General features: G+C 43.5%; 1 protein-coding gene across 3 annotated transcripts in view; it reads right to left on the bottom strand.

Annotated features, from left to right (window-relative positions):
* ST3GAL6 (ST3 beta-galactoside alpha-2,3-sialyltransferase 6) overlaps positions 1–13,402 on the bottom strand; it is an 82,831-nt gene that overhangs the window by 6,461 nt on the left and 62,968 nt on the right. For all 3 annotated transcript variants that reach the window (XM_066621799.1, XM_066621801.1, XM_066621800.1), the window contains exons 7-8: positions 11,497–11,686; positions 5,371–5,508 (exon numbers count right to left, since the gene is read on the bottom strand). In XM_066621799.1, the coding sequence (XP_066477896.1) occupies positions 5,371–5,508; positions 11,497–11,686 (328 nt within the window). The remainder of the gene's footprint in view (positions 1–5,370; positions 5,509–11,496; positions 11,687–13,402) is intronic.

Here is a 13,402-nt window from a genome sequence, read left to right as displayed (position 1 = left end):
CAGGGAAGCCCTCCAGAGACTTGTGGAGCCTGCACTGGCCCAACACAACTGCTGTCAGCATGAGGGCAACTGTTCAACCTCTGGCATGAACTGTGGGACGAGTGCTCCCCCCACTGCTTGCTCCTTCATGTTTGTGATGCAGTAGCAGCAGCAAAGGAAAGGCCAGCCTTGCTTTGTGCAAGACCTTTTATAGGCCTTGAGCTATTGCAAGACCTTCATTCATTCATATAAGTTCCATCTCTAATATACTCATTTATGTAAATTTATTCAAAACTGAAATGTGAATTAATTCTTTTTTTCCAGCCCCCGACACAGTGTCAGAGAGATGATGTGGCCCTCCTGCCAAAAGGTTTGGACATCCCTGTACTAAATCAAGCAAATCTCACACCCAAAATGTCTGTATGTACAACAAAAGCAAATACAGACATTTTGGGAGTGTGATTTGTTTGACTTAGGGCGCAGTCCTAATCAACTTTCCAGCACTGGCATAGCTGTGCCAGTGGGGCATGTGCTGCATTCTGCAATTGGGGGGTAGTCATGGAGGCCTCCTCAAGGTAGGGCAATGTTTGTTCCCTTACCTCGAAGTTGCATTGTCCTTATGTCAGTGCTGGAAAGTTGGTTATGATTGCGGCCTCAGATGCTTGCTTCCATTTGTGAATGTTGTGCTGTTTGCCAACAAAGGCCTCAAATTGAGGCTTGCACCCCATTCCCTATCATCTTTGCCTGTCAACCTCCCTCTTCCTCAATGTGAGAATTTTTTTCCTTGAGGAAGGGGGAGAGTGGCAGGCAGCGGAGGACTCCAATTAACATGAGAAGAGCGGAATGGGCCTTAATCATGGTGTCTTTTCCCACCCAGGATCATGAGGTGCAATTACAAGCCTGCATTATGACTTCTCTCTTACTTTCTTGAGGGGAAAAATATCTACAGAACTACAAAACACTTGTATTTGTATTTTGTATTTTCATGTGAAAAATAAAGCATGCCAAGTCAGAAACAACAAGAAGGTGAAATGCAAATCTGTGATGCTCTATTCAACAGCAAATTTTGACAGAGGTCTCCAGGGTTGACAGCTACATTATAATGAACCAAACATTATATAGTATTTTAAAACTTTCAAAAACAGGGAGTGGGCTAGTAGAACCCTTCTCTTCACCCTTCTCAAGCAAGCTCTCTTACAGATTTCCCTGTCTAAAATTTATAAATGGGATCCAGGTAAAAGAGAGCATATTTAAATCTGTCAAATGATAGAGGCATAAGTAACACAGATTTGTTGAATTCTTTCATGTAAAGTTAAGAAGTCACATTCCTTGGATTCTTTTAATTTACGGATGGTCTGAGGGTATATGTTTTTGCTCACGTCACACTGTTCCTTCTTGGCACACTGCTAAACCCTCTGTACAGTCTTGCCTTGATATCAGGAGGCAAGATTTTCAAAAGTGAGTAATGATTCAGGGTTCTCCCCTCCCATGCATTCCTGTTATGCTTATATAACTGTATGCTTAGTACTTTTCCCTTCTCTCTTCACTGCAATAGGCAGAATCAAGAAACATAAGCTTACTGATCACACGAGATAATGTCTCATAAGAGAATCTAGTTGCTCTGGGACAATAGACACAAAGAGGTTGCCTTTCTCTTTTTCTTTTTTGTGCCAGCAAGCAGAACAGCAACCAGCCTTTCAGGAGCGTTAACTTAACACTTAAATAGAAAATAAATTTCGAATGGACAGGTAGCACCCATTCCCTTCCTACCTCCTCTTCTGTACAGAAAATCCCTCAGCCCTTCTCACTTAGGTATGCAGAATTTCCAGACAACAGCAACTTGTCCCACCCACGTTTGTGGAATTTGCTCCCTGGGCCATATCCTTACAGGGGTTCAAGTGGATGGGGAAGGCATTACCACACACACACACACACACACACACACACACACACACACACGAAACCTTGGTGAACCAAAGTTAAAAAAAATAGTTTTACCTTTAGTTCACAGCCACATCTATTAAAATTTGCCTTCCTACACACTGTTTGATCAATCAAAACTTGGCTTTAACTTAGTTCAATGACTAACAGTGGGGTGGAGGAAGTGGGGACTGACCCTATGAAGAAACTTTAAGAAAAATTAAAGAAGGGGCAAGAGTAAGGAGGAAACCTCCAAGGGCAAAGCCAGTGCAGGGTTGCCAACTTCTCCAAAGGTTCCTGCTGCTGTGCCTTTTAACCCAGCCAGGGGCTAAGAGGCACCCAACAGGTGCTCAGCGCTGGTCTCTCCTTAGGGGACTTGCCCCCCCGTTGCAACTTAGAAGCAGAGGAGCAGAGAGCCTTGCCAGCAGTTGGCAACCGAGGCAGCCAGCCACCAGCCACCCACCTGGCACCTGCAGATGACGTCGGCCTCGGTGGCCAGCAGATCCACCACCTTGCCTTTGCCTTCGTCCCCCCACTGCGTGCCCAGCACCACCATCACCCGGTTGCCCCCCGGCTTGCTCCGCAGCCGCTTCAGTCCGCCCCCTGCTCCAGCAGCGACCAGGTGAGGGGCGCAGTCGTTGGAGGCGGCAGTGGTGGCGGCAACAGCAGCCCGGGTGCCCGACATCGCGCAGCCTCTCCCTGACCGTGCACTCCGTTCCCAGCCAGCTCCTGCAGGTGCGCCCTTGCCCTGCACGCCTTTTAAGGACTCCTGGACCAATCAGGGCTGCCGGAGCGGTGACGTCAGGGCATGCAGGAAATGTTGTGGGGGGGAGAGACCAGGCCACGTGGGATGCAGAACTGACCACTGCCTGGGCACCAGGAACATGGGTGGGCACAGTGGGTGGGTGGCCACTGCATGGATGGCCCAGTGCTAGTGGAAGGAAGCAATGCTCTACCTAAGCAGGGAGGGGCTGGGTGGGAGCAGGTGAGGCAGAGCCTCCCCACCTGAGTCCTTCCAAAAGCAGTGCCACCACCCATGTGCTCACAACCCAAGCACTATGCCACTGCACGCGTTCCAGGAGGTGGAGCATCACTTTCTTCCACCAGCGCTGGGCACCCACGCAGTGGCCACCCACCCACTGTGCCCACCCACCGTTCCTTATGCCCATGCAGTGGCCACCCACTGCATCACCACTACACAATTCTCCAGCCTGAGTGGCTTGTGCGCCCCCCCCCCAGACTTCGACATCCTTGCCTGCCCTGACGTCACCACTCCAGCCACACCGATTGGACTGGGAGTTCTTAAAAGGTGTGAAAGGAGAGAGCACACATGGCAGCTGGAGTTGGCTGGGGAAGGGAGTGCATGACCAAGAAGAGACTCTGGTTGCATGATGTCAGGCATCCAGGCTGCAGCTGCTATGTGCATGGGTTGTGAGTGCTTGCGCACCTCACATGGCGGCGGCACTTTTCGAAGGATTCCAGTGAGGAGGCTCTGCCTCACCTGCCTCCTTACCCACCACACGTCGCTGATGCAAAGAGGATTCTTCAGCAGCACTGTGCCTGTGTCAATGGCGTAGCTAGAGGGGGTGCAAAGCTCATCAAGGTGACTTGATGCCACAACCGCAAAAGAGGACCAGGCACCCCAAAATGTAGGACACCCAAGAAAAATATAGAACATTACAAAATAAAAAATAAAAACACCCATGTATTGATTTCATGTGGTTAACTTAAACACTAGATTACTTATTAAATTTAAAAACTATATGACATATAATTTATTAATTACAAGAAAGTTGTGCGCTGCCTGCTCACAGGGAAAAGGAGGTCATTTAAGTTCTTTCCCAGGACACAAGGCTGAAAAAGAAGATGTCTAGTCACCCTGAAAGCACTAGGTTTTGCAGGATGCCTTGCCATGGTATGCAAGCGGCCCTTCCTGAGGCATCCTCAGGGGATCCTCTGGGGACATGTGTATATATATATAAGCCAATACACATGCACTCACAACATGCATGCCTAGAGACTTTTGAGCACGGTGCCTGCATCCAGAAAATTGGTACCACTGAAGAGGAGGAGGAAAAGGGACCTTGAGCCAAATGAATGCAAACAATAAGTTAATTGAGGAAATTATTTCTGCAGTTTGCATCCCTAATGAAAATCTTATCAGCAGTTCCAATAGATGTGTACCATTACTAAAAATCACCCAAAACCTGGTAGAATTTTTATTTGGGATTCAAGTTAAAATCAGTAAATAAGTTTATCTAAGGTTTTGGGTGATTTTTAGTGGTGGAAATTTTAATAGTTGGGGCTGTGAACTAAGGACATGGCTTGTGGGTTTGATTTATTTCAGAACTCTGTTCTGGTGTGTTACTGCAATTGGGAACTAAAAAGAAAATACGTAATAAAGGTATTAACTAACTAACAATGGATAGTGGTACGTTATGAAAATGTAAGTAGTTATTTCAACAATTTTTATCCCATTTTTCTTTAAAAATATTCATATTATGCAAACACACATAAATTAAAGCAATGTAAATGATCAAATTAAACTTAGATTTAAACAGGATTTTTTTAAAAGGTAAAACTGATTCAGACAATTACGTTTCTTTCATTATGTCAAAAATTCCTTGTATAAAGATTTGGATAATATGAATATTTAAGTTTAATTAATCAGTTCATTCATTAAAGGACAGATGATTAACCAACAAGTTTTAAACTTGGTTGACAGTCCAAGATTTTATTGCTGCCTCAGTTTGCTTTGGATTTTTATTTATTGTTACCACCCTCTGTGTTTTCTTTGAAGAAAAAAGCAGTGAAACATTTAAGAGCATTGCACATATAAATTTAATCAATCACATCAGGCAGCAATTTCAAAGGTTTTTAATCAGTGACTAGCCCCACAGTGATAGTATGAAAACTATTCTAGACAAGCCCAGGTGTTTTTCTTAACCTGTAGCTGCTGAACTTAGAAGGGTCTTAAGTTTTCTAAAAATTGCACATTCAGTAAAGGTGGGCAAAAGCTTGAAGAATCTGATTGCAGTATAACTTCAAAGGTTGAGGCTTGATAATAATACGTGCTCTACAAATAATGTGCATGGATCGGAGAAGCTTTTTCTACAGCTCTTTCTCTCTCTTTAGGAGAGAATTAAAAATATTTAAATGTAACAATATTACAAACTTGTAAATTGTTGCTCACCTGACTGCCTGAAGAGAGCAGTCAGGTGACCAGACAAGGAAATTTTTTGGTATTGGAGAGAATTAATGGTAAATTTTTGCATATAGTGAAAGGAAGCACAAAGCCATAATTTTACCATGGCACTGTTCTTTAAATGACCATTTTACTATAATGGAAAACAGCCACAATTTTCAATTCAGTGAAGCCTGCAAGAAACCTTCCAATGCTACAGTTAAGGATAACTTTTGTGTACCAATGCATGGGGACTGTAAAAACAACCAGAGTAAAAGAGCACTTACTTCTAATTTGGAGAACTTGGTGGGCAAATGAAGCCAATCATGTGCTGTTATTTTGGTAAGAGCAGGATCCAGGATTCTGATTTGGTCAGATTTGTATATCATCTGCATTGCGGGTTTCTTCCAAAACACATTTGTTTTCTGTGGAACACACAGCTTGTCATTTAAGACCTGCATCTCTGTAACCTCTTGAGAACTCATTGACAAGTGATGCAACACAAGAGTCAAACAGTCCCTACTAGCACACATGGTGGCAGTCCTGGCAACTGTGCCACCTCAGGGCAAGCCTGAAAGTACCACCCCCTGCCTCATATGGGTTTCAGAGGGCCTTAAAAAATCACTTCTGGAAGTGACATTGTAAGGTCCTTAGAAGGTCTTCTAAAGGTCAGGGAGGCTTCCTTGACATGCTAAATGACTGTGCCTTAGAGCAGCTAGTCATGGAGCCCACCAGAGGACAGGTGACTCTGGATTTAATATTGTGCGGTACTCAGGACCTGGTTAGAGATGTCAACGTTATGGAGCCGTTGGGGAACAGTGATCATGCTGCGATCCGTTTCGACATGCACATTGGGGGAAGAATACCAGGCAAATCTCTCACAAAAACCCTTGACTTCCGACAAGCGAACTTCCCTCAAATGAGGAGGCTGGTTTGAAGGAGGTTGAAAGGGAAGGTAAAAAGAGTCCAAACTCTCCAGAGTGCATGGAGGCTGCTTAAAACAACAGTAATAGAGGCCCAGCGGAAGTGTATACCGCAAAGGAAGAAGGGCTCGACTAAGTTCAGGAGGGTTCCCATATGGCTAACCAGCCGAGTTAGAGAGGCCATAAAGGACAAGGAAGCTTCCTTCCATAAATGGAAGTCTTGCCCTAATGAGGAGAATAAAAAGGAACATAAACTGTGGCAAAAGAAATGTAAGAAGGTGATATGGGAGGCCAAGAGAGACTATGAGGAACACATGGCCAGCAACATTAAGGGGAATAATAAAAGCTTCTTCAAATACCTTAGAAACATGAAACCCGCCAGAGAAGCGGTTGGCCCTCTGGATGGTGAGGGAGGGAAAGGGGAGATAAAAGGAGACTTAGAGATGGCAGAGAAATTAAATGAGTTCTTTGCATCTGTCTTCACGGCAGAAGCCCTCGGAAGATACCGCTGCCTGAACAGCCCCTCCTGACCAAGAAATTATGTCAGATAGAGGTTAAAAGAGAATATGTTTCAGACCTCATTGATAAATTAAAGATCAATAAGTCACCGGGCGCTGATGGCAACCACCCAAGAGTTATTAAGGAATTGAAGAATGAAGTTGCTGATCTCTTGACTAAAATATGCAGCTTGTCCCTCAAAACGGCCACAGTGCCAGAAGATTGGAGGATAGCAAATGTCACACTGATTTTTAAAAAGGGAAGGAGGGGGGACCCTGGAAACTATAGGCCGGTCAGCCTAACATCTATACCAGGTAAGATAGTGGAATGCCTCATCAAAGATAGAATCTCAAAACACATAGACGAACAGGTCTTGCTGAGGGAGAGTCAGCATGGCTTCTGTAAGGGTAAGTCTTGCCTCACGAACCTTATAGAATTCTTTGAAAAGGTCAACAGGCATGTGGATGCAGAACCCGTGAACATTATATCTGGACTTTCAGAAGGCGTTTGACACAGTCCCTCAGCAAAGGCTACTGAAAAAACTCCACAGTCAGGGAATTAGAGGGCAGGTCCTCTCCTGGATTGAGAACTGGTTGAAGACCAGGAAACAGAGAGTGGGTGTCAATGGGCAATTTTCACAATGGAGAGAGGTGAAATGTGGTGTGCCCCAAGGATCTGTCCTGGGACCAGTGCTCTTCAACCTCTTCATAAATGACCTGGAGACAGGGTTGAGCAGTGAGGTGGCAAAGTTTGCAGACAACATCAAACTTTTCTGAGTGGTGAAGACCAGACATGATTGTGAGGAGCTCCAGAAATATCTCTCCAAACTAGCAGAATGGGCAGCAAACAGGCTGGCACCCTGATCAAAATGCAGTTGATGGATCAAAATGCACTTGCTGCATTTTGATCCCTTTTATGTGGGCCTTAGCTCCCCCTGCTATGAATTTTCCTTCTCCGTTTCCTTCTGATGTAACAACTCCTGGTGTGGCCTTCCTCTTCCCTTGGTTAAGATTATGTGAGGCTGACACAGGCAGATGGAGCAGTTCTTCCCCTCCCCACACCTTCAGAATGAGGGCAAAAGAGAAGGGGCTGTTGCTGCCTCCCTGGCTTGCTCCCAGGATCCTCCATGCTAATGCAAGGGGTTGCAGGAGCAAGCAACTGGGTAGTGCAGTGGGGAGAAGTACTTGAACAAAATGCATTAATACTTATTCCCCACCTCTATTCCTTACCAGCCAATTGCTTGATCTCAGCAGCCCCTTGTGTTGAGCAATCCACAGAGGAACCCAGGAGCAAGAGTTGTGGCAGCCTAGAATTGATAGTTATGAAAACAGCCTTTAGCAGTGACTCAGTTATCCTGTCTATATACACAAGTTGCAAATAGGGTTCAAAAGATAGAAGTACTGTGCAACTTTCTATTTTTGTAACCAACAGTGCTGTGATGTGAAAGGCAGCTGCAGGGCTGGATCTGTCACCCCATGGGACCCTATAGATGTGAGCCATGGGCACATGCTGCCCATGGCCCCATATGTGTAGCACTGCCTCTGCTGTCACCAGCCTCCCTTCTTTCAGTTTGCTTTGTCCAACTGCCTTCATCTCCTATCTGGGCTTCATTATTATCACCTCATTTTGGCTCACCATAGTTATTTAACTATGGTGAACCTATACTTCTTAGGCTGAGTGCATTCTTATACATACTTTCCTGGGATTAAGCTCCATTGCACATAAAAAGGCTTACTACTTATTGTACTGCTTAGCCCTGCCTCCAGATCGTTTTTTTCAACCTGTTCATAAATGACCTGGAGGCAGGGCTAAGCAGCGAGGTGGCCAAGTTTGCAGATAACACCAAACTTTTCCAAGTGGTGAAGACCAGAAGAGATTGTGAAGAGCTCCAGAAGGATCCCTCCAAACTGGGAGGCTGGGCAGCAAAATGGCAGATGCTTTTCAATGTAAGTAAGTGTAAAGTCATGCACATTGGGGCAAAAAATCAAAACTTCACATATAGGCTGATGGGTTCTGAGCTGTCTGGGACAGATCAGGAGAGAGATCTTGGGGTGGTGGTGGACAGGTCGATGAAAGTGTCGACCCAATGTGCGGCAGCAGTAAAGAAGGCCAATCCTATGCTTGGGATCATTAGAAAAGGTATTGAGAACAAAACAGTTAATATTATAATGCCGTTGTACAAATCTATGGTAAGGCCACACCTGGAGTATTGCGTCCAGTTCTGGTCGTCACATATTAAGAAGGACATAGTGGAAATGGAAAAGGTGCAAAAGAGAGCGGCTAAGATGATTACTGGGCTGGGGAACCTTCCTTATGAGCAAAGGCTACGGCATTTGGGCCTCTACAGCCTAGAAAATAGGTGCCTGAGGGGGGACATGATTGAGACATACAAAATTAAGCACAGGAAGGATAAAGTGGATAGAGTAATGCTCTTTACACTCTCACATAACACCAGAACCAGGGGACATCCACTAAAATGGAGTGTTGGGAGAGTTAGGGCAGACAAAAGAAAATATTTCTTTACTCAGCATGTGGTTGGTTTGTGGAACTCCTTGCCACAGGATGTGGTGATGGCACCTGGCCTAGATGCCTTTAAGAGGGGATTGGACAAGTTTCTGGAGGAAAAATTCTTTACGGGTTACAAGCCATGATGTGTATGTGCAACCTCCTGATTTTAGAAATGGGCTATGTCAGATGCAAGCGAGGGCACCAGGATGCAGGTTTTTTGTTATCTGGTGTGCTCCTTGGAGCATTTGGTGGGCTGCTGTGAGATACAGGAAGCTGGACTAGATGGGCCTATGGCCTGATCCAGTGGGACTGTTCTTATGTTAGGCTACACATGGCCTCTCCGTACCTCAGAATGCCTTCTAAGGCCTCCAGAAGGTCTTAAAACATCACTTCTGGTTTTCATTGGAAAACCAGAAATTATGTTTTAAGGTCCTCGGAACACATCCGGACAGGGAGGCAGCAGGTGTGGATGCCATCTAGGAGCACTGGCGCCCACCGACCCACCCCCCCAGGTTGCACACATGCCATTGGAACAGCTATTACAAATATTAGAAAGTTCAAGTCATCTCATCTCCATCTCACCTCTTGGAAAAGTTGCTCCAATTAAAAATGCCTCTCATTCTCTCAAAGCAACAAAATAGCGATACAGGACACTAATACACGATTTTTCAAAGGCAAGTGTTTGTGTTATGAAATCTTGAGTGTGAAAGTACAATGGCAATAATGCTTTTTCATGACTGCATTAGAAAGCAGCTGCATGACAAAGGTGGTTAGAAAGGTAATGTACTGTCTTAGAAAGTTGTAGGAGCATTTTCAGAAAATATGGTGCCCAATTTTATGTTCACGAACACAAGGGAAAACTCTTTTGAAGATCTATGAGCATCACCAAAGCAATTAAAGGTATCTTTTTTCTATTCTATTCTGATACAGCTCAACCAATCTAGCACATTTTATGTACCTTCTCTGTCTATTTATCTGGACTGGGAAGCATTTAATACAATTCTCAAGAGACTACAGTCTTGGGAGACACAGATGATGACAACCTTTCAGGTCCTAAGGGAAAACATGCAATATTTTGTTTATTTTCTTGCTTCAAGAAAAGAAGTAACCAAAGTTTCAGTGATTATAAATGATCACCCAAGTTGCTCAGTTTCCCAAGGTCTCTATTGAATTAAGACACAGAATGGATTTGCTTTGGTCAGTCTTACAGCTTTCAGGCTGTCCCCTCACCCAGGCTGCATGGGTTGAAAAAAAGGACTTCCCATTTTCAAAGCAGCACTTTGTGCAATTCACAGTCCATGCTCATGTTTTGATTTGCAAGAATTTTGAGTCATATCAATTTTAAGTCAGCAAAAGAGACTGTGTGGGAGATAAATGCACAAGGAATTCAAGATAACATTTCAGTGCAAATGCTCTCCATGATACAACAAGGGATACAACAAAGAGAGAGCATCCTAAGTGTATGTTACAGTATGCACAAACTCAGCAAATGGCACCAGACTTACAGGCAGAGTGCCAGTAAAGAAAATGAATATTCAGTAGAGATCTAGGCAAAGGCTTTGCTCCAAAGGTGTGCTTTGGTGTATATTAACCAAAGGTTAATAGATAAGCTCTGCTCTCGCAGCAAGGACAGGTATGGTTATGGATCAAACTACCATTGATCCACGGCACCAGGAAAAGGGGTATGCCACATGTTGTTTCATCCCCCTGTCTGATTTCCCAGGAAACTAGTTTTAGGCCCTGCTGTAATATCATGGGCTGGTTGGCCATTGTGGGAAACAAAATACTGGAATAGATGGGCCTTTGGCCTAATTCAGCAGAACTTTTCTTACATTCCCATGAAGAATGTACAGTTTTGAGGACTGGGATGGGGGAGAAAACAGGCATCTAGAGTTTCACCCATAAATTACATAAGAGTAACAAACACAACACACAGGAAGGCTTAGTCATTGCTGCCGTCCCTAAGTGGAACAGGATGAAAAGCAATAAAAGGTGGTGCTATTCTTATCCCCCATTAAGCAGCTGTTTGCTCCTATAAACTCTTATTGCAGGAAAGGTGGAAGGCAGCTTATCCAAACAGAACCTATAGACAAGCATCATAAAAACTGCAGTTAAAGATTTAGTTTTCTGTGCCAAAAAAAACTGCATTGTCTGTATACACAAAGCAAATTTGCACACATCTGATTACTTTGCATTATTCATTCTATATTTACTTTTCATGAGGAGAGGCGAAGACCAATACAAGACAGCTTGCACAGCGGAATGCCATGCTAAGCCATGTCTTCCCTTGTCTTTTTTCATCAGGACTATTCCCCACAACCGTTGTGTCCTCATCTCTTAACACTGCAGACTGCTAATGTATACCTGCAGTCCAGTCTTACTGACCAGCCAGTTCCTGTGTTCAAGAGCTACAGTAGCAGACAAGATCATGGGAAGTTAAAGTAAGAAGACAGAAGCAAAAAAAAAAACCTGAAGTCAGCATACTATTGAACGCTGGCCACTTAACAAATCCCAAAGCCATTTTAAGTCATGAGGCTTGAAGACAACAAGAACTGCAGTTGTTTTAGGGTCATAGTGAACTGGATCTGAAAAAACAGACTCTGGATAGAAGAGTCGGAATGTTGTCCTCCTTCCAACATCTTCTTCGTAGCCTACAACAGGACCATTATTCATTCTGTTGGGGGAAGAGACAAAAAAATTGCTGGTTGCATGACAATTCATCCCATTTTGCTGCAGACTAGTTGACCTGGTTCAGTGCTAATGTTGCTGTTCAGGCCTAAATAGTTAGTTAATGACATAGCACTAATGTGTGCTAGGCCAGAAATTGTTCTAGTCTTGTTGATCTCTAGGCAATGTTCAGCTGAATAAACATATGTAATGTACTACAAATGTAGCTTCCTGGTTCCTTTCTCACCTGTATTCACAAGAATAAAGATATTTACAGCCCAAATGATATAATAGGATATTATATTATTAAAGATACTGTGTTTTGAGGGGGTGTCAAGCCAGGTAGGCTGGTGATGGAACCAGAGATGTCAACTGTGCTTTGGGCAGCACTGGAAAGGATGAGTAGAGGGGGCCAGAAGCTGAGGGAGAGAAGTAAACTGCTTCCCCACTGACAGCTTAGGTATATTCCATGGTGGGGCAAAAGAGATGAAGAAGATTGCCTTCATACACCACAGAGAAGCATGAGAAATAGGAAGTGCAAGTAAATTACACTTCCTGTTTATGGACATATCCAAAATGGCTCTTTGTAACAGCTGCACTTTGTCCTGTAATTCTTCCTAACGCTTTGAAGCTAATCCATGTTCTTCTCAACCTGCTCCTCTGATAATTACATCCTGACCTTTCATTATTCCGTGTCAGTCTTTCTTATCTCCTAATGTTATCTTGTGGCCAGCAGTTAACTAATCTTTGCCAGTAAAATACCATGCTTGGGGTCTAGACTCTCCAAGCTAGAGTCTGATGTGCTTTTCCTTGCCCTCACACCTGCCTTCCCACATCAATGTTTCCTTTGCTGTTCCTACATGCCTCAAATGCTCTAAATCCTTCTTTTTGTTCCTGGGATTGATCCCTTTTCCACAGTCACCAGCACTATCAATACCATAAGATGACAAAATAGCAGGGGGAGCACTTCAGATGGTTGACATCTGCCATCTCTTTATTTTTTCCCTTGTTTAAAGGATACTTATTTTAGGAACCACACAAATATTCAAGAAACCATTTCAAAATCATGTGATTTTTCAAAGAGAGGCTATTCAACTTAGGTTAAAATGGATACCCAACCCTGACCTTTTGTTCATTCATTCAAGGAATTGCTCACAGCAGTAATCAATTTGTACAGAAATAAAGGATGGCAAGTTCCAGTCAGGGGGCCAAAGCATTAAATATTTGCATTCAATTCTGGTTCAGCTTCATCAGAATTTTTCAATTTTCTGGTTCGGTTTTGATTTGGATACTTTGGAACTGTTTTTGATACATTTCTTATAGAACAACAGTAGATCTTTAGGTTGCAATGTAAATTTATAAAACGAATACAGTGTTCACTACCTTGAAATTTTTTTAAAAACTTTTGTTCTTGAATGTTGAAAGTATTTTATAAAAAAATATACAAAATGGATTTTTAAAAGATGCAAAATTCAATAAAACATTAATCACAGAATTGAAACCTGAGTGATTACTAACCCACTTATTTTGAACTGGATACCATTTTTTGTGTTAATGAGTCCAGCTCTGGTTCATGTTCAAAGCAACCAAGTGATTTTAAGTTTGGGTTAAAGGCTACTGAAAAGATCTGCTTTTGGGCTTGCGTTTCAAGTTTGCTTTGATTCCCTGCCAGGATTACATACCATTTTGCTGAATAAGTCATATTAAAATGGAAGTACATTGT

Source organism: Tiliqua scincoides, chromosome 3, assembly GCF_035046505.1.
Source record: "Tiliqua scincoides isolate rTilSci1 chromosome 3, rTilSci1.hap2, whole genome shotgun sequence".
Lineage (NCBI taxonomy): Eukaryota > Metazoa > Chordata > Lepidosauria > Squamata > Scincidae > Tiliqua > Tiliqua scincoides.
This window is presented reverse-complemented; position numbering and strand designations above follow the sequence as displayed.